Consider the following 20,330-nt stretch of genomic DNA (forward strand, 5'->3'; position numbering starts at 1 on the left):
AAACAACAGACCAGACATATGACATGTGTGTTGATAGGTTTGGTTTCTGAGCTTTCTATATTATTAATCATGAGGTATATTATTTATCATGAGGCATATTATTAATCATTAGGTATAATAGAGACATGAGGGGTGCCATAAGTAAGCTTGGGAGGGGCTGAGTGCAGGGAAACCTGCACTCAGCCTACAGTACATGTAGCAGTACTGATAAGGGGAGGAATCGTTTAAGGCCCATATCACTCAGCTCCTTGCCTAGCAATAATGATGCAATGTTTAGTGATAAGGAGGAGACTCCACCCAAAGTGGGGTATGTATACTACCACAGGTGAAACCATGTTTTTGTCTAATGCAGCTGCATTGACCCTCTGGGAAGAATACACTTGGTTTAAGCTTTCATGGTGTCCGTTGAGTTTGTACTCTGAAAATTAGAACCTAACAGTGTGATCTATCTGTAGAACGACCACATTGTGGATGTAGCACAGCACCTTTTTATTCTACAGTCAGCCAATGTTTCCCCCAGGTCCTTTACGCTACTGCATCATTCCTATCTCCACCCTACCCCCAAACACACACACACACGCGTATAGGGTGGGTATTGTGTTTGAGCGCCCTCCAGTGGACTGAAATAGAACAACAGTCTCAATACACTAAAGTCAAGCTCAGCCAGACAGTTCATTATCTGTCACAATGGATTATGACAACCTACCCCGAAGGTTATCCCCACACACACACACACACACAGCTTTCATTATGTTGCTATTGGAGTCAGTTAGTACATGAGTAGAATACCTTTTCACATGTACAGTATATACTCTTTTATTAAAATGTCAAATACACTGTCATCTTACTATGTATACTTTATAGAATAATACTATGAAATTGTCATTTAATGTTCACACTGTCCATTTGTAAGGATAAGAATGTTATATTTAAGGTACTTTTCAATTATTTTTTCCATGTGGCTTACTTTAAAGTCCACTGGCATGTGCTCTCTTCAAACACAAAACATTATCCATGGTAACATAAATGACAAAACAGTGAACAATGGTACATTGTTAGTACATTAGTGAGTATGATGCTGTTTCTCACAGCTTTTCTAACCTTGTTCGACTTTCTTGTATTTGGTTTCCAGTGTTCTCTGACATTTGTTAACAGTTCTCTGCTATTTCTCAGACAGTTCATAACAATTCTTAACAGTTCTATCACACCTCCGGGTCTGGGCTAACAATAATAAGAGGTTCCCGGTTTCTCCCGTTGATGATTGGCCAGGGGTTGAAGTAGGGGAACACCGGCTCTGTGAATGTGGCGTCGGAGAATGTGAACAGGTGACTCATATCCCCTGCGTCGTAAAACGCCACAACACCCCTCCTGTAGTCCAGGTACACCCCTACCCTCCTGGGGGGGCGAGGGGGGTGCAGCAGGCTCTCCTCATGGTTTGTGCAGGCCTCGTACTCACTCCCGTCCCGCCCGTCTCTCATCACCAGGGTCCAGAAGCCATCGTCCGGACACAGGCTGATCTCGTCCTTCCTGTTGACCGATGCGGTCGCCACCCCCAGCCCCCAGGCCGTCTTGGTGCCCACCTCAACCACCCAGTAGTGTTGCCCTGAAGTGAAGGCCTGGCTGCCCAGGACGATGTTGTAGCGGGTGAAGCGCTCAGGGTTGTTGGGCAGGTTGGGCTGGATGTCCCCCACACTGACTTGGGTGCAGCACGGGGACACCCACAGCCTGGGGTAAGCTGTGTCTGGATCCAGAGTCACTGCTGTCACACCTAGAGAGAGACAGAGGCATTCAAATATTAACAAGAGTTATTGGGTGTGAGGTCGAGTGTTAATCCTGGTGTATGCGGCCAGCTCATAGGTGTGGTTGGATACTGTTAAGTGCAGTCAGGTTTGATAGAATGCAATCAGGTGGACCCGGTGGTGAAATGTGGTCACATATGTGAGAGCTGTGGACTAATGGATTCAGGTGTGGTCTACAATGTGGTCAGGTTTGGGTAAGGTGTGTGTTGTCTAACTCTATATGGCTGAGGTTATACCTGGCTGAAGCCCAGAGTTCATCCTCCTCCAGGTGCGGTATTGCAGTGGTCCCAGGAACTCTCCCTCCTGCAGATCCACACTCACCTCCGGGGGGCGCTCAAACACACTCTCTATCCTGAGAGACACAGAGACACAGAGAGAGAGAGAGAGAGAGAGAGAGAGAGAGAGAGATTCATTTACCTAGAAAGGCCTGTTTCTGAGTCTTTATCAAATTTACAAAGTACCCTTACAGAACAAATAAAGATGAATGAAACACTGTGGAACATTGTTTTACCTTTTTTAGACTTGACTCCACATGATTGAATTATGTGGAGTCATGTGGAGTCATGTGGAGTCATGTGGAGTCATGTGGAGTCATGTGGAGTCATGTGGAGTCATGTGGAGTCATGTGGATGTTGCAGAGCTCTATGAGCTGTAGCATCAAATAACAACCATGGATTTAATAACTTACCCTCCAATAAAATCTTTGATTCCCTGTAAGAAACAAAAACAGATATGTGGCCATGCAGAGACACGCACATGCTCTTCTTCTCCTATTCAGAAACCTTCTACCCTCCTCTTTCCCTTTCCCACAGTCCCTCTAGTTCTTTTTCCACCACCACCCTTAACCCCTTTCCCTCCCTCCTCTAAAATCCATATTTCCTCCCATCTCCTTCCCCCCTCTACTTTCCTCTTCCTTTCTCTCCTCTCACCCTGAGTTGTGCCGGGTTCTCCTCCTCTCGGAGTTTGATGTGAAGCTGGTCGGCGGTTTGCTCTAATTGGCTGATTTGCTCTGTGGTGCGTTTGAGGGCCTCATCCAATTGGTTGAGCCTCTTTTCCTTCTCCCTCTGCAGTCTCTCCTTCACTCTCTCCTCCTCCTGGAGAAGGAACTCCCTCAGACGTCCAAACTCTGCACTCACCTGCACCTCCATGTCCCCAGCTCGCTCCTGATGTAGGGAGAAACAGAGAAAAATATTGGTGTTACAGACAGGGTATGGAATACATCTAAGAGACCGTTCTTTTTTTAAATGTTTAATTTCACCTTTATTTAACCAGGTAGGTCAGTTGAGAACAAGTTCTCATTTACAACTGCGGCCTGGCCAAGACAGAGCAAAGCAGTGTGACACAAACAACACAGAATTACACATGGGATAAACAAACGTACAGTCAATAACACAACAGAAAAGTCTATGTACAGTGTGTGCAAATGTAATAGGATTAGGGAGGTAAGGCAATAAATAGGCCATAGTGGCGAAATAATTACAATTTAGCAATTAAACACTGGAGTGATAGATGTGCAGAAGATGAATGTGCAAGCAGAGATACTGGGGTGCAAAGGAGCAAAAAATAAATAACAGTATGGAAATGAGGTAGTTGGGTGGGCTATTTACAGAAGGACTATGTACAGGTACAATGATCTGCTCTGACAGCTGATGCTTAAAGTTAGTGAGGGAGATATAAGACTCCAGCTTCAGTGATTTTTGCAATTCGTTCCATTCATTGGCAGCAGAGAACTGTAAGGAAAGGCGGCCAAAGAGGAGTTGGCTTTGGGGATGACCAGTGAACCTGGTCATACCTGCTGGAGCGCGTGCTACGAGTGGGTGCTGCTATGGTGACCAGTGAGCTGAGATAAGGCGGGGCTTTACCTAGCAAAGACTTATAGATGACCTGGAGCCAGTGGATTTGGCGCCGAATATGAAGCGAGGGCCAGCCAACAAGAACATACAGGTCACAGTGGTGGGTAGTATACGGGGCTTTGGTGACAAAACGGATGGCACTGTGATAGACTGCATCCAATTTGCTGAGTAGAGTGTTGGAGGCTATTTTGTAAATGACATCGCCGAAGTCAAGGGTTTACAGTCTAACCAGACACCTAGGTATTTGTAGTTGTCCACATATTCTACGTCAAAACCGTCCAGAGTAGTGATGCTGGACGGGCGGGCAGATGCGGGCAGCGATTGGTTGAAGCATGCATTTAAGAGCAGTTGGAGGCCATGGAAGGAGAGCTGTAGGCATTGTTGCTCGTCTGGAGGTTTGTTAACACAGTGTCCAAAGAAGGGCCAGAAGTATACAGAATGGTGTCGTCTGCGTAGAGGTGGATCAGAGAATCACCAGCAGCAAGAGTGACATCATTGATATATACAGAGAAAAGAGTCTGCCCAAGAATTGAACCCCCAGGCACCCCCATAGAGACTGACAGAGGTCTGGGCCCTCCGATTTGACACACTGAACTCTATCTGAGAAGTAGTTAGTGAACCAGGCGAGGCAGTCATTTGAGAAACCAAGGCTGTTGAGTTTTGACAGAGTCAAAAGCCTTGGCCAGGTCGATGAAGACTGCTACATAGTATTGTCTTTTATCGATGGAGGTTATGATATTGTTCAGGACCTGGAGTGTGGCTGAGGTGCACCCATGACCAGCTTGGAAACCAGATTTTATAGCGGAGAAGGTACGGTGAGATTCGAAATCGTCTGTGATCTTTTTGTTAACTTGGCTTTCAAAGACTTTAGAAAGACAGGGTAGGATGGATATAGTTCTGTAACAGTTTGGGTCTAGCGTGTTTCCCCCTTTGAAGAGGGGGATGACTGCGGCAGCTTTCCAATCTTTAGGGATCTCAGACAATAAGAAAGAGAGGTTGAACAGGCTAGTAATAGGGGTTGCAACAATTGCGGCGGATCATTTTAGAAAGAGAGGCTCCAGATTGTCTAGCCCAGCTGATTTGTAGGGGTCCAGATTGCAGCTCTTTCAGAACATCAGCTATCTGGATTTGGGTGAAGGAGAAATGGTGGAGGCTTGGGAAAGTTGTTGTGAGGGGTGCAGAGCTGTTGACAGGGGTAGGGGTAGCCAGGTGGAAAGCTTGGCCAGCCATAGAAAAATGCTTATTGAAATTCTCAATTATAGTGGATTTATCGGCGGTGACAGTGTTTCCTGGCCTCAGTGCAGTGGGCAGCTGGGAGGAGGTGCTCTTATTTTCCATGGACTGTACAGTGTCCCAGAACATTTTGGAGTTTGTTCTACAGGATGAACATTTCTGTTTGAAAAAGCTAGCCTTTGCTTTCCTAACTGCCTGTGTATATTGGTTCCTAACTTCCCTGAAAAGTTGCACATCGCGGGGGCTATTCGATGCTAATGCAGTAGGCCACAGGATGTTTTTGTGCTGGTCATGGGCAGTCAGGTCTGGAGTGAACCAAGGGCTATATCTATTCTTAGTTCTACATTCTTTGAACGGGGCATGCTTATTTAAGATGGTGAGGAAGGCACTTTTAAAGAATAACCAGGCATCCTCTACTGACGGAATGAGGTCAATATCCTTCCAGGATACCCGGGCCTGGTCGATTAGAAAGGCCTGCTTGCTGAAGTGTTTTCGGTAGCGTTTGACAGTGATGAGGGGTGGTCGCGGACCAATTACGGACGCAGGCACTGAGGCAGTGATCGTCTGAGATCCTTATTGAAGACTGCAGAGTTGTATTTAGAGGGCAGGTTGGTCAGGATGATATCTATGAGGGTGCCCGTGTTTACCGATTTAAGGTTGTACCTGGTAGGTTCCATGATAATTTGTGGGAGATTGAGGGCATCTAGCTTAGTTTGTAGAATGGCCGGGGTGTTAAGCATATCCCAGTTTAGGTCACCTAACAGTACAATCTCTGAAGATAAATGGGGGGCAATTAATTCACATATGGTGTCCAGGGCACAGCTGGGGGCTGAGGGGGGTCTATAACAAGCGGCAACAGTGAGAGACCTATTTCTGGAAAGGTGGATTTTGAAAAGTAGAGGCTCTAGCTGTTTGGGCACAGACCTGGATTGCATGACAGATCTCTGCAGTAGATTGCAACTTCCACCCAACTTTGGCAGTTCTATCTTGGCGGAAAATCCTGTAGTTGGGGATGGAAATTTCAGAATGTTTGGTGGCCTTCCTAAGCCAGGATTCAGACCCAGCTAGGACACCAAGGTTGGCAGAGTGTGCTAAAGCAGTGAATAAAACAAACTTAGGGAGGAGGCTTTTGATGTTAACATGCATGAAACCAAGGCTTTTACGGTTACAGAAGTCAACAAATGTTAGCGCCTGGGGAATAGGGGTGGAACTGGGGGCTACAGGGCCTGGGTTAACCCTTTTCAATGGGTTTTCTATGGGGATCTAGATCTCTAAGGCACTTGCTTGCAGTTCCTATCGCTTCCATTGGATGTCAATATTCTTTAGAAATTGGTTGATGTTTTTCCTTTGAGAAATTAAGAAGTAGGGCTGTTCAGAACGAGGGTCGAGTCTAGTGTACTGTTGTGGTTGGGGCGCATGACCTGAAAGCTCGCTCCACTTTGTTTTCGTCCTGTATTGAACGCAGTTTATCACGTCTTAAATTTGATTGATTATTTACATTTAAAAAATACCTAAAGTTGTATTAGGAAAGTTGTTTGAAATTTTTGGACAAAGATTACAGGTAACGTATTAGGTATTTTGTAGTCATGTTGCGCGAGTTGGAACTGGTGTTTTTCTGGATCAAATGCGCCAAATAAATGGACATTTTGGAGATATAACGACGGAATTAATCGAACAAAAGGACCATTTGTGATGTTTATGGGGCATATTGGAGTGCCACCAGAAGAAGCTCTTCAAAGGTAAGGCATGAATTACATCGTTATTTCTGAGTTTTGTGTCGAGCCTGGCGGGATGAAATATGATTGTCTGTTTTTGTTTCATGGGGTGCTGTCCTCAGATAATCGCATGGTTTGCTTTCGCCGTAAAGCCTTTTTGAAATCTGACACTGTGGCTGGATTAACAAGAAAGTCAAGCTTTAATTTGACATATTGCATGTGTATTTTCAAGAATGTTAAATTTGTACAATTCTGTAGTTTGAATTTCGCGCTCTGCAATTTCACTGGATGTTGGCCAGGTGGGACGCTACCGTCCCACGTACCCTGGTTTTAAGAACCAATTCCTATTGACAATGACGGGCTTTCCAGAGGCGGAGACAGGAATGATATAGAACAATACACAACAAAGACAACATGAAGCACAAAACAGACACACGTGGCAACATTTCAATAACTGATCATGCAAGGAAGAGAGAAACGCAGTGTTCCGTTAAAATCTCAGTCAGTTTACTGAAAATAATCCAAAGAAAAGGTCATACATCACAAGAACAGCTAACCACCTCCGCTACACACACACACACAGACACACACACACACACACACACACACATTTTATGGCTAGATTGTTGACATACATCCTTACTCACTTCCTGAGCCTTACAGAGAGACAGAGAGACAGAGGGAAGTGAAAGATCGAATGAATTCCGGAGAGTAAGTTTGTCAGCGTGTGACAGACAAACAGACACATAGACACACAGGGCATTCCTCCTTAATGGGGACCACATGACTGTGCTCTGTTCATCTTAAAGGCAGGACTCTACCGCCCCCCTGACATCCTGCACATTCCATATCTGCCTCAGACACACGTACAACACTCTTATAGACTTTACCTTGTGAGGTGAAGTCTGTGTTAGAATACAGAGGGGGAGTCCCGGGCCCATTCTAAATTCTAGCATTGACCTTAACACTGCTAAGTGCTAACTAAGGCCAGTATTTTATGCCACTCTCATGGTGTGTGCTTACATTAGGTGTGTGAGAATATGTGTGTGTGTCTGCAATGTTTCTGAGAGGAAGAATGGGTGAACACTAATCCCATAATCTGTATCATAATCTCAGAGTACCATTGTGCATGAGACATTCCCAACAGTCCAATATTTGATGTGACACCTGTCAAAATAATCATATTGATAGAGCCTTTATAGTTCAACTAATTTGCATGTGCTTGGGTGAGACAACGCAGGAGAATGTTGCATGGTCAATAGAAATTCTGGTTCGGACTAGGGGCACAACAAACCAGAATACCCTCGCTGACGCACACACAGTCAGTATACCTTGATGAGCATGATCTTATTGTTGGTCTGGACCTGATGGAGAGAAGCCTGTCCTGTCTGGAGCTGTACTCTCTCCAGGGCTATGGACAGCTTGTCCTGCAGAAGACACATACACACACACACACAGAGAGAGACATAGTGAAGTTAAGAGAATAGGACTCATAAAACAGGGTGTGTTTCCGTTATACAGAGATTGAATTAGGCCTAACTCTCTTGTCAATAATAAGATGTACTGTTTTGGATCCTCTGTAGTCTCTCTGACAACAAGCTTAATGTAACTCATATGATCCATTTACAACTAACTGGACCCATTTCAACAAGTTACCCAAATGAACCCAAAGAAAGTTAGAATTTAGACGGGAAAGATTTGTAGAAACAGTGACAGGTATGTCACCAAACATCCACGGCAAATAAAACAGGTTTAATATGTCTGGGAACGAAGCCCTGACACCGGCATGCTGAATTCCTCTCCAAGTATAAACTCACACTGACCTGAGTGGCTGATTTAAAGGTCCTGAACAGTCATCCTGAAAAGTACTTTTTCTCTCATGGCCAACTACCAGGAAATTTGAAAAGACAAGAGGAGTGGGCGGGGATCTTAAATTCATAAGGTGGCCTTGACTGACAGCTCTTTGACACGCCTATGTCAAGCAACTTGGATGCAGTGAGCAGTGTTGCAGTAAAATCATCTCAAGCAAATTTGGTGAAACACTAAGCAACTCAAACAACATTAACATTGCATCAATTAAAACCAGTACCAGTCAAAAAGTGTGAAAGCTGTCATCAAGGCAAAGGATGGCTACTTTGAAAAATCTCAAATATATTTAGATTTGTTTAACACTTTTTAGGTTACTACATGATTCCATATGTGTTATTTCATAGTGTTGATGTCTTCACTATTATTCTACAATGTAGAAAATAGTAAAAAGAAAGAAAATCCCTTGAATGAGTAGGTGTGTCCAAACTTTTGACTGGTACTGTATATATATATATTTTATACATCTCCCATTTGGCATCTCTTGTGATGCGGTTCACAGCAGCACTGACGGATGTGTTGACATGACAACTGCGTAAAAGTTTTGAATGAGCCACCCCCCTTATGCTCCATGCTGGCTCAAGACCTTGCTAGCCAGTAACTACCTAACACCAGACAGATGAAGACCTTGCTAGCCAGTAACTAGCTAACACCAGACAGATGAAGACCTTGCTAGCCAGTAACTACCTAACACCAGACAGATGAAGACCTTGCTAGCCAGTAACTAGCTAACACCAGACAGATGAAGACCTGGCTAGCCAGTAACTACCTAACACCAGACAGATGAAGACCTTGCTAGCCAGTAACTACCTAACACCAGACAGATGAAGACCTTGCTAGCCAGTAACTACCTAACACCAGACAGATGAAGACCTTGCTAGCCAGTAACTACCTAACACCAGACAGATGAAGACCTAGCTAGCCAGTAACTACCTAACACCAGACAGATGCAGACCTAGCTAGCCAGTAACTACCTAACACCAGACAGATGAAGACCTAGCTAGCCAGTAACTACCTAACACCAGACAGATGAAGACCTAGCTAGCCAGTAACTACCTAACACCAGACAGATGAAGACCTAGCTAGACAGTAACTACCTAACACCAGACAGATGAAGACCTTGCTAGACAGTAACTACCTAACACCAGACAGATGAAGACCTTGCTAGCCAGTAACTACCTAACACCAGACAGATGAAGACCTGGCTAGCCAGTAACTACCTAACACCAGACAGATGAAGACCTGGCTAGCCAGTAACTACCTAACACCAGACAGATGAAGACCTTGCTAGCCAGTAACTACCTAACACCAGACAGATGAAGACCTAGCTAGCCAGTAACTAACTAACACCAGACAGATGAAGACCTTGCTAGCCAGTAACTACCTAACACCAGACAGATGAAGACCTTGCTAGCCAGTAACTACCTAACACCAGACAGATGAAGACCTAGCTAGACAGTAACTACCTAACACCAGACAGATGAAGACCTAGCTAGCCAGTAACTACCTAACACCAGACAGATGAAGACCTAGCTAGCCAGTAACTACCTAACACCAGACAGATGAAGACCTTGCTAGCCAGTAACTACCTAACACCAGACAGATGAAGACCTGGCTAGCCAGTAACTACCTAACACCAGACAGATGAAGACCTGGCTAGCCAGTAACTACCTAACACCAGACAGATGAAGACCTTGCTAGCCAGTAACTACCTAACACCAGACAGATGAAGACCTAGCTAGCCAGTAACTAACTAACACCAGACAGATGAAGACCTTGCTAGCCAGTAACTACCTAACACCAGACAGATGAAGACCTTGCTAGCCAGTAACTACCTAACACCAGACAGATGAAGACCTAGCTAGACAGTAACTACCTAACACCAGACAGATGAAGACCTAGCTAGCCAGTAACTACCTAACACCAGACAGATGAAGACCTAGCTAGCCAGTAACTACCTAACACCAGACAGATGAAGACCTTGCTAGCCAGTAACTACCTAACACCAGACAGATGAAAGGGGAAACATAAGTATCTTTGCCATAGATGAATAGGGTAGACTTTCAATTATATTTGCTGACACCCTACAGTCACATTTTGGCACCAGTGGAGTAGCTATCTAGCTATATAAACCACGCCCCTCTGCAAACATGCCTTCTCCAATGTTGGTTACAAAGCAGTATTTATTTAAATTAGGTAAGAGAATATCAGGTTACCATTGGTGTATTAAAATGAGAGTTAAGGTGATGTCACCTTGTCCCCTTCATAATGAATCCAAGTGTTTGACATGGGGAGGGGACCAGTAACTTCATGATCAAACTTGATCAATGTAGGAGCAACAGCAACTTTTAATACGTTGGTCATCATACTTTGATCTGGTTTCCTTCAAATATCATCCAATTGAATGAAAAACATGATATTGACCATTTAAAATAACTGTCATTTCACTTAACCATGTGAAAGACCCAATTGTCTCCAAAAAAATGTTTAAATAACACTCCTTGCTTGGGTCCAAACTCTGATTTAATATAGTAACTTTGTCAACTTTGCAGTTTCAGATTTATGGGCAGGTTTTAGCATACCTGATGCATTCCAATGCGCCAGGTCCCTGTGACAGTGATGTATTATTAACCCATATGTATTTCTATAGCAAAACACCTATATAGGTAGATGTATAAATACTAAATATTGTTCCAAAGTGTTACCTTGTAGTTCTCGAACGCCTCATTGATGGGGATGACGTTGTGCGTCTTGTGGCCTCGGGACATCCCGCACACCAGGCAGATCGCGAGCTGATCATCTTCACAGTATAGCTTCAGCTTCTCCTCGTGCTCCTCGCAAAGGTCTGGCTCGTGGCGCTGAGAAGAACCGGTGAAACTGAAACCGGAGCTGGGCATACTGGCCCCCCGTTGTCGTTCTTCTGTATCCTCCTGCGCGCGCTCCGTGTCCCCGGGTTTCAAATCCATGGATCGGGCTCTCCTCACGCTGTCCACGACATTACACAGAAGCGAGTTAGGACGCAGCTTCTGAGGGCATGTCTTCCGGCACTGCGGGCAAGTTGGGTGCTCGTCGGACTTGGCCTCCCAGCACTGTGTAATGCATACATGGCAGAAGTGGTGTCCGCACTCGAGGATCACCGGCTCACGGAAGAGGTCGAGGCATACGGGACAGCTGAGCTCGCTATGTAGCTCCTTAAGCGTGCTGGCATCAGTAGCCATTCCGAGCCGTCTGCTCACTGAAGGGAAAGGGGGTTGAGCTCAGAAAGTAGCTGGTTGATGCAGTGGAAAAGTTCACTCTTCCGTATTTGAGAGGGCGTGGTCTGTCTGACCTGACAGTGTCTGAGCTCCTCTGTTTCACGGAAGAGGGTGAAGACGTGCATCTACAAGTCCACAGATCCCGCGGTTAGCCGCGTACTGAACCAGGTTTCTCTCTGGCCCAGTTTCATGTAGGCACCTTGCTCCTACTTCTATAAATTCCTCAAGCGTTCATAAATCTAAAAGGGACTGGATAGTTGAAATGGAGCATCTGGGCTATAGGAGTTGCCTAAATGTAGTGTAACTGTAATGTAGGTGTTCCCAGGGGTGAAAGTAGATATTATTTATTACGGGTATGGGACACCCAAGTGCCCGCACACATTTGTTTTATAGCCTAGGAGTGTAATCATATAGAATTACTTAGATAGAATCCCTATTAATTTAATAAATGATCTCTGGACCTAGTAGCCTAGGCAAAATAAAGATTAGTCATATCACCGTTAACATGCAAATCCTTTTAACACCCGCGGCTCGTGGGTTTCAAGTTTGGGGAAGCTCATTTTCACCATAAAAAGACACCCTTATAATAAAGCATTCCATGCATCCTCGCATTTGCATACTCATGTAAGATAGTTTACTATGCCTAATGTGATGATTAGATTGGATAGTCATATTTTAGGCTAATATAACTCACACTCAAAAAAGACTATTCATTGCAGTGTGTAGGGGCGAAGAGTAGACCAAGGCTATGGCCTATCAGATATATTTATTGTTGGCCTTTTATCTACACATTCCATGCTGTTCTGCAACATTTTACATGAATGGAGACATTAGCAGAATATATTTTAATAGCCTACTACAAACATTATACGGTAGCCTACTCTGCCGACACTGCGAAATACAAAATGACATCCAAAAACAAACTAAAGTGTCACTGACCCAATGATGAAGACAGTGAATATGCACACCCACTGGGGATATGGCCAATGTTCTCCACTGGTGCCAATAAGATAGGATACTCTTTTTACAGCAATAGTAATTTACTTTCCAAATGGTTTTTGTATTCAATTGTATTCTTACATATTGCGATACGCCCGTCTGTCTCTCTTTGATTTGTACTGACAGTCACAGCTCAACAAACTGTAATTTGGTATTTGCCTCCCGCGTTGCCCAAACTGCGAGCCCTTCCGTCTGTATGCTATGCGATTTAAAACATTCTGCAGCTTTTTTATTTTTTATTAAAGAATATAATGATCCTCTGTGGCCAAATCATGCTTTCTGGTATAGTAGCCTATTTTAAATGATTTTGTTTTGTGTATAGACAGGAGTAAGCTAATTAGGCTATATAATTGTGGCAGTTTTAAATCAATTGACTATGGGGAAATCTTGTCCTACCTAGCCTTATGGACGCTCTGCCTATGCCAATGTGGCAAAAACACAACCAGTCATGTTAATATCTGATTGTTAAGCAATCACCTGTAGACTACCCGCGCACATTCGTCCACTTACAAAATAATTCCAGCATCCAACCCACAACAATGCTCTGTGCAACTGCAATTTCATGAATGAAAAGAAAAATGTGTTACAAAACACTTACGTGTATTGTAATGAGATCTGTGATTGTTAGACCTACACGTAGCCTGAATCGCGTCCACTGTTGAAAACATAAAATAATGATTAATAGCGTGTATGTATTTTTTTCGGGATTTTGTGGTAATTATAATAGGCTCACGTTTTACCATTACGGCGTACCCCCAATATTTATTTTGGCAGTAGGCTGGTAGGCTGTAGTAGCTTACTTTCACCCCGGAGTGTGTCAGAGGAGTCTGTGACTAGGCTGTGACCCAGGTGTTGTCCTGAGGGTTCCAAACGTTCCAGAACACTGCCTTGAAAAGCTGAGGCTGGTAAATGAGTCAGCACTCTGATTAATGGCTTTTTGAGGAAGGAGAAGGGAAACTGATAAAGCATAAACACACTTGAACCTTAACCTATATCAATCAGTAGGATGTCAGCAGCTTTCCATTCCACCAAGGGGGAACGGGGAAATACCTATGGATCTTCAAATGAAACCTGCTCTGTGTCACATTTTGGGTGCCAGTAACTCTAGTTTCACTCAGCTCAGTTTCAGTGACCTGTGTGGAGATTTAATGCAGAGGCTCTTTCCATTTCTGTTCCTATGATAACCTCTATCATGTAGTGACCATGTGTGTCCCAGAAGGGCTGTGTATTTCCCAGAAGACACTATGGTCAGCACGGGGAAGTTCAGTCACATCTCAAGGAAACAGAAGGGGAGGAGAGGTGTCAGATGGACGTGTCACCCTCTAAGTTTCTACTCACTGGGTATAAAAGACCTTGGAAGCTAGGTTGATAGAAGACCACTCTCCATCGATTACACAGGTGCCTCAACAGACAGTGAACAGAAGAATAGGGCTCTCTGTAGAGAATTGAACTGAACTGAGTTGGGCAGGAGTGGACTGAGCTAAACTATATTGGACGACAGTGACTAGTTTCGGCTGATAGATACACAGGCTTTTCTCTATAACACACACAGTCCAGTGCTCAGCAGGAGGATGCCTGTTTCGTGTAGGGGGGCTCTGCTCATGCTTCTAGCCAGTCTTGGAGGTCTGGTCTGGGGGGAGGTGGGTGACTTCACCCCTTGCCTCCGTTTCTTCTACATGGAGACTCCCCCAAAAGGCATGGGGGGAGAGGGGTACCAGTCCATCTGCCAGCGCTACAGGAACCAGTACCACTTTGCCAGCCTGTACCAGCGCCAGCGCCGTGCCACCCTCTACTCTGCCTACATACTTACCCCTGGAGGAGGCAAACGGCCCAGGAACAAGTGGATGTATGAACCACAGGTGAGGAGTATGTCTCTGTGTGTAACTGTGCATTAAATTCAGGGTCTATTCCATTTTATTCCACTCAATTCAAGAAAAAGTACTATTTATGGTGTGCATGTGTGTGTGTGTGTGTGTGTGTGTGTATAGGTGTGGATGTGGGTTTGTGTGAAGCCAGGAGTCCTTAGAAAAGTGGTTAAGCAGCGTGACTTCTCTCAAACAAAGCAATTAAAACAAATAAATAGTTATGTCATCTGGAAATATTCTGTTTCTGTTTCCCTTTTTAAATTGTGATTTCCAGGAACAAAAAGACTGGATCATAATTGAAGCTTGGAAGCTCTGTTTATGTTTTTATTTTCTTGTACCCAACAGCTCAGAGTAAATACCAGTGGTAGAATTGGTTATTACAATGTAATAAGCACTGTAAAAAGATGGGGGGAAACATGTGTAAACATATACACTACAGTGCACACTACCGAGGCCCATTATCAGCAACCATCACTCCTGTGTTCCAATGGCATGTTGTGTTAGCTAATCCAAGTTGGTCATTAGAAATATATTTTGCAATTATGTTAGCACAGCTAAAAACTGTTGTTCTGATTAAAGAAGCAATAAAACTGGCCTTCTTTAGACTTGTTGAGTATCTGGAGCATCAGCATTTGTGGGTTTGATTACAGGCTCAAAATGGCCAGAAACAAAGACCTTTCTTCTGAAACTTGTCAGTCTATTCTTGTTCAGAGAAATTAAGACCATTCCATGCGAGAAATTGCCAAGAAACTGAAGATCTGTTACAACGTTGTGTACTACTCCCTTCACAGAACAGCGCAAACTGTCTCTAACCAGAATAGAAAGAGGAGTGGGAGGCCCCGGTGCACAACTGAGCAAGAGGACAAGTACATTAGAGTGTCTAGTTTGAGAAACAGATGCCTCACAAGTCCTCAACTGGCAGCTTCATTAAATAGTACCCACAAAACACCAGTCTCAATGTCAACAGTGAAGAGGCGATTCCAGGATGCTGGTCTTCAAGGCAGAGTTGCAAAGAAAAATCCATATCTCAGACTGGCCAATAAAAATAGAAGATTAAGATGGGCAAAATAACACAGACACTGGACAGAGGAGCTCTGCCTAGCAGGTAAGCATCCTGGAGTCGCCTCTTCCACTGTTGACATCGAGACTGGTGTTTTGTGGGTTGGATTCGCTTACATAACTTATCAACTTGGATTTGCTTACACAACGTGCCATTGGAACACTGGAGTGATGGTTGCTGATAATGGGCCTCTGTACGCCTATGTAGATATTTTTTATGGAATCAGCCTTTTTCAGCTACAATAGTCATTTACAACATTAACAATGTCCACACTGTTTTTCTGATAAATTTGATGTTATTTTAATGGACAAAAAATATGCTTTTCTTTAAAAAACAAGAACATTTCTAAGTGACTCCAAACTTTTGAACGGTAGTGTAAGTTGAACTAACTTTCTCTCTGTGTCGGTTATAGTCTCAGTGTTCACTCTCTCTCTCTCTCTGTGATCTAAGTTGGCGTTCTCCGGTGCCAGTCCAGAGATGCATAGTTTCCCGCGGAGTGGCCCCGTGGACCAGAATGTGGTGGAGAGCCAGGCGGTGCTCCAGGACTACATCAACTCTTCATACACCAAGGGTCACCTCAACCCCAGCCTGCACCACCAGGCCCCAGAGGACCGCCGGGCCACTTTTACCCTCACCAACGTGGTCCCTCAGCGGGCAGCCTCAAACTCTGGCCCCTGGGCTCAGCTGGAGGCTGAGGTGAGGGCCCGGATGGGTAACTACTGCATTGGGCCGGCGTATGTGGTAACAGGGGCGCTGTCATACCTCTCTGAGCGCTGGATGGCCAACCGGGTAGCGGTGCCAGAGTACATGTGGTCTGCCTACTGCTGCCCCTCCTACAACTCTAGTCTCCCCGCCTCACAGAGACCCTACTTTCCATCATATGCTGCTGTGGGCCGGAATGACCCCCATAGTGGTGGAGAGATTGTGCCGGTGGACCCCCAGGCGAAGGCCTCGGTTCGGGGGTATGATGTGAGGCGGATGCCCCTGGACACCGTGGAGACTATTCTACAGCAGAGACTGGGCGTCCACATCAGCCTGTTTCACAATCAATGTCTGTAGGCAGGTGTGGTAGTTAGCTAATGGGCTGTTGTATGGGCTGTCCCTGTTCAGTGAAAAATAAAATCTACAGTGGAACATAATATATTTGGTGATTTAAGATCTTTGAACTAGTTTGCAGACCAGTCATAGCACACACAGACACAGACACAGACACAGACACAGACACAGACACAGACACACACACACACACACACACACACACACACACACACACACACACACACACACACACACACACACACACACACACACACACACACACATTGTCTGTGGGCAGGTGTGGTAGTTAGGTAATGGGTTGTTGTATTGGCTGTCCCTGTTCAGTGAAAAATAAAATCTACAGTGGAACATAATATATTTGGTGATTTAAGATATTTGAACTAGTTTGCAGACACAAACACAGGCATGCACACGCACACACACACACGTGTAGGGTGGGTATTGTGTTTGAGCGCCCTCCAGTGGACTGAAATAGAACAACAGTCTCAATACACTAAAGTCCAGCTTTAAAGAACAGCCAGAAAGTTCATTATCTGTCACAATGGATTGTGACAACCTACCCTTAAGTTTACACACACACAACATTTAATGTTCACACTGTCCATTTGTAAGGATAAGAATGTTATATTTAAGGTACTTTTTAATTAGATACAATATACATTTTTGATAACAATGGCATATTCCACACACTACTAACAGATTTCTATCATTTGAACTTCCCAAAACTGTGAACGGAATTGTCTCCAAATACAAATTAAACCTTGCTCACGTGTTGTGCAGCATTTGTGTGTCAAGGTCACTGATAAATGCTGATCACATGAATTTTGACATGAGCTTGAGAAAGGGGGGAAAATCCTCCCGTATTTGCGAAAGTATTCGGCCCCCTTGAACTTTGCAACCTTTTGCCACATTTCAGGCTTCAAACATAAAGATATAAAACTGTATTTTTTTTGTGAAGAATCAACAACAAGTGGGACACAATCATGAAGTGGAACAACATTTATTGGATATTTCAAACTTTTTTAACAAATCAAAAACTGAAGAATTGGGCGTGCAAAATTATTCAGCCCCTTTACTTTCAGTGCAGCAAACTCTCTCCAGAAGTTCAGTGAGGATCTCTGAATGATCCAATGTTGACCTAAATGACTAATGATGATAAATACAATCCACCTGTGTGTAATCAAGTCTCCGTATAAATGCACCTGCACTGTGATAGTCTCAGAGGTCCGTTAAAAGCACAGAGAGCATCATGAAGAACAAGGAACACACCAGGCAGGTCCGAGATACTGTTGTGAAGAAGTTTAAAGCCGGATTTGGATACAAAAATATTTCCCAAGCTTTAAACATCCCAAGGAGCACTGTGCAAGCGATAATATTGAAATGGAAGGAGTATCAGACCACTGCAAATCTACCAAGACCTGGCCGTCCCTCTAAACTTTCAGCTCATACAAGGAGAAGACTGATCAGAGATGCAGCCAAGAGGCCCATGATCACTCTGGATGAACTGCAGAGATCTACAGCTGAGGTGGGAGACTCTGTCCATAGGACAACAATCAGTCGTATATTGCACAAATCTGGCCTTTATGGAAGAGTGGCAAGAAGAAAGCCATTTCTTAAAGATATCCATAAAAAGTGTTGTTTAAAGTTTGCCACAAGCCACCTGGGAGACACACCAAACATGTGGAAGAAGGTGCTCTAGTCAGATGAAACCAAAATTGAACTTTTTGGCAACAATGCAAAACGTTATGTTTGGCGTAAAAGCAACACAGCTCATCACCCTGAACACACCATCCCCACTGTCAAACATGGTGGTGGCAGCATCATGGTTTGGGCCTGCTTTTCTTCAGCAGGGACAGGGAAGATGGTTAAAATTGATGGGAAGATGGATGGAGCCAAATACAGGACCATTCTGGAAGAAAACCTGATGGAGTCTGCAAAAGACCTGAGACTGGGACGGAGATTTGTCTTCCAACAAGACAATGATCCAAAACATAAAGCAAAATCTACAATGGAATGGTTCAAAAATAAACATATCCAGGTGTTAGAATGGCCAAGTCAAAGTCCAGACCTGAATCCAATCGAGAATCTGTGGAAAGAACTGAAAACTGCTGTTCACAAATGCTCTCCATCCAACCTCACTGAGCTCGAGCTGTTTTGCAAGGAGGAATGGGAAAAAATTTCGGTCTCTCGATGTGCAAAACTGATAGAGACATACCCCAAGCGACTTACAGCTGTAATCGCAGCAAAAGCTGGCGCTACAAAGTATTAACTTAAGGGGGCTGAATAATTTTGCACGCCCAATTTTTCTGTTTTTGATTTGTTAAAAAAGTTTGAAATATCCAATAAATGTCGTTCCACTTCATGATTGTGTCCCACTTGTTGTTGATTCCTCACAAAAAAATACAGTTTTATATCTTTATGTTTGAAGCCTGAAATGTGGCAAAAGGTCGCAAAGTTCAAGGGGGCCGAATACTTTCGCAAGGCACTGTATATATATATCTGTTGTGAATCCGGTTGTGACTGGAAAAAAATGCCATTGTCAAGGCAGCACTTCCTAAGGTTGTCAGACCAGGACTGGCACACTCACTCAACTGAGTGAGGGAGTTCTGTAGGGAGAGAGAGGCTACATAAAGTTATTGTGTTTAGTAGTGTTATTGGTCAGAGGAAGGCCCGAAAAAATTGTCAAAGACTCCAGCCACCCGAAGTCACAGTCTGTTCTCTCTGCTACCACACATAAGCGGTAGCCTGCCGGAGCGCTAAGTCTTGGACCCAAAAGGCTCCTGAACAACTTCTACCCCAAAGCCTTAAGACTGTTGAACAGTTCATTAAATGGCTACCCAGACTTTCTGCATTTGACCCCCTACCTACATGTACATAGTACTTCAATCAATCCCCTAACTCAATCAACCACACCAACTACCTCATACCCCAGTACACTGACTCTGTACCGGTACTCCTTGTATATAGCCTGTATAAAGCCTCGTTATTGTTATTTTATTGTGTTACTATTTTCTTTTGATCTATTTATAAATGTTCTCACTTTTAACTGCATTGTTGGGAAAAGACTCATAAGTAAGCAGTTCATGGTAAAGTCTACACTTGTATTCAGCGCATTTGATGAATACATTTGATTTGATTTGATTTGGACAGGGGGGGATAGCCAACTCCCATCTCTCAGTAGCAAACAAGTACAGAATGAGAGACAACTGACACATACTGAACGGCCTGAGGGGTGTTTTACACAGATCTTCTGGATTCACCTGCTCCTCTACATGATTCACAGCAGAGTCTTCAGCTGGTGTTTGCTTCTCATAGAGCTCAGCATCATCAGCCTGAAGCAGAACAGTTAACACTGCATCACAACCTCTCTGGAACTGTATTCTGCATAAAGGCTTTAATTCTGGTATCGGAACAGTCCTTGCCCTCCTGATGACCTCACCTCTCTGTTAATGATGACATGCCACGCTCCTTTACTCTCATCCAGCTGGATATTGCTGGGGGTCACACGGGTCACATGACTCGGTTCTTTTTCCGGAGGTAAGAGAGGGCAGTCCATAACCTGTTCATTGTCACTAGGCTCCCTTGAAACCACTGAGGGAGGGAGGGAGATGAGGAGGGGAAAGTATC

The 20,330-nt window shown here is 44.2% G+C and overlaps 2 protein-coding genes across 2 annotated transcripts; one reads left to right on the forward strand and one right to left on the reverse strand.

Moving 5' to 3' along the window:
• Nucleotides 1–790: 790 nt before the first annotated feature.
• LOC109865073 (zinc-binding protein A33-like) lies at nt 791–11,822 on the reverse strand. The gene is made up of 6 exons (XM_020453195.2): nt 11,172–11,822; nt 7,932–8,027; nt 2,729–2,962; nt 2,488–2,510; nt 2,036–2,151; nt 791–1,768 (listed from the first exon to the last, which is right to left on the reverse strand). Exons 1-6 carry the CDS (start codon nt 11,682–11,684, stop codon nt 1,203–1,205), a joined length of 1,548 nt encoding a protein of 515 aa, XP_020308784.1. The 5' UTR covers nt 11,685–11,822; the 3' UTR covers nt 791–1,202.
• A 1,392-nt stretch (nt 11,823–13,214) lies between these two features.
• LOC109865082 (endonuclease domain-containing 1 protein-like) lies at nt 13,215–16,883 on the forward strand. The gene is made up of 2 exons (XM_020453212.2): nt 13,215–14,578; nt 16,095–16,883. Exons 1-2 carry the CDS (start codon nt 14,291–14,293, stop codon nt 16,701–16,703), a joined length of 897 nt encoding a protein of 298 aa, XP_020308801.1. The 5' UTR covers nt 13,215–14,290; the 3' UTR covers nt 16,704–16,883.
• Nucleotides 16,884–20,330: the final 3,447 nt, after the last annotated feature.

The sequence above is a fragment of the Oncorhynchus kisutch genome, linkage group LG19 (assembly GCF_002021735.2).
Source record: "Oncorhynchus kisutch isolate 150728-3 linkage group LG19, Okis_V2, whole genome shotgun sequence".
NCBI lineage: Eukaryota > Metazoa > Chordata > Actinopteri > Salmoniformes > Salmonidae > Oncorhynchus > Oncorhynchus kisutch.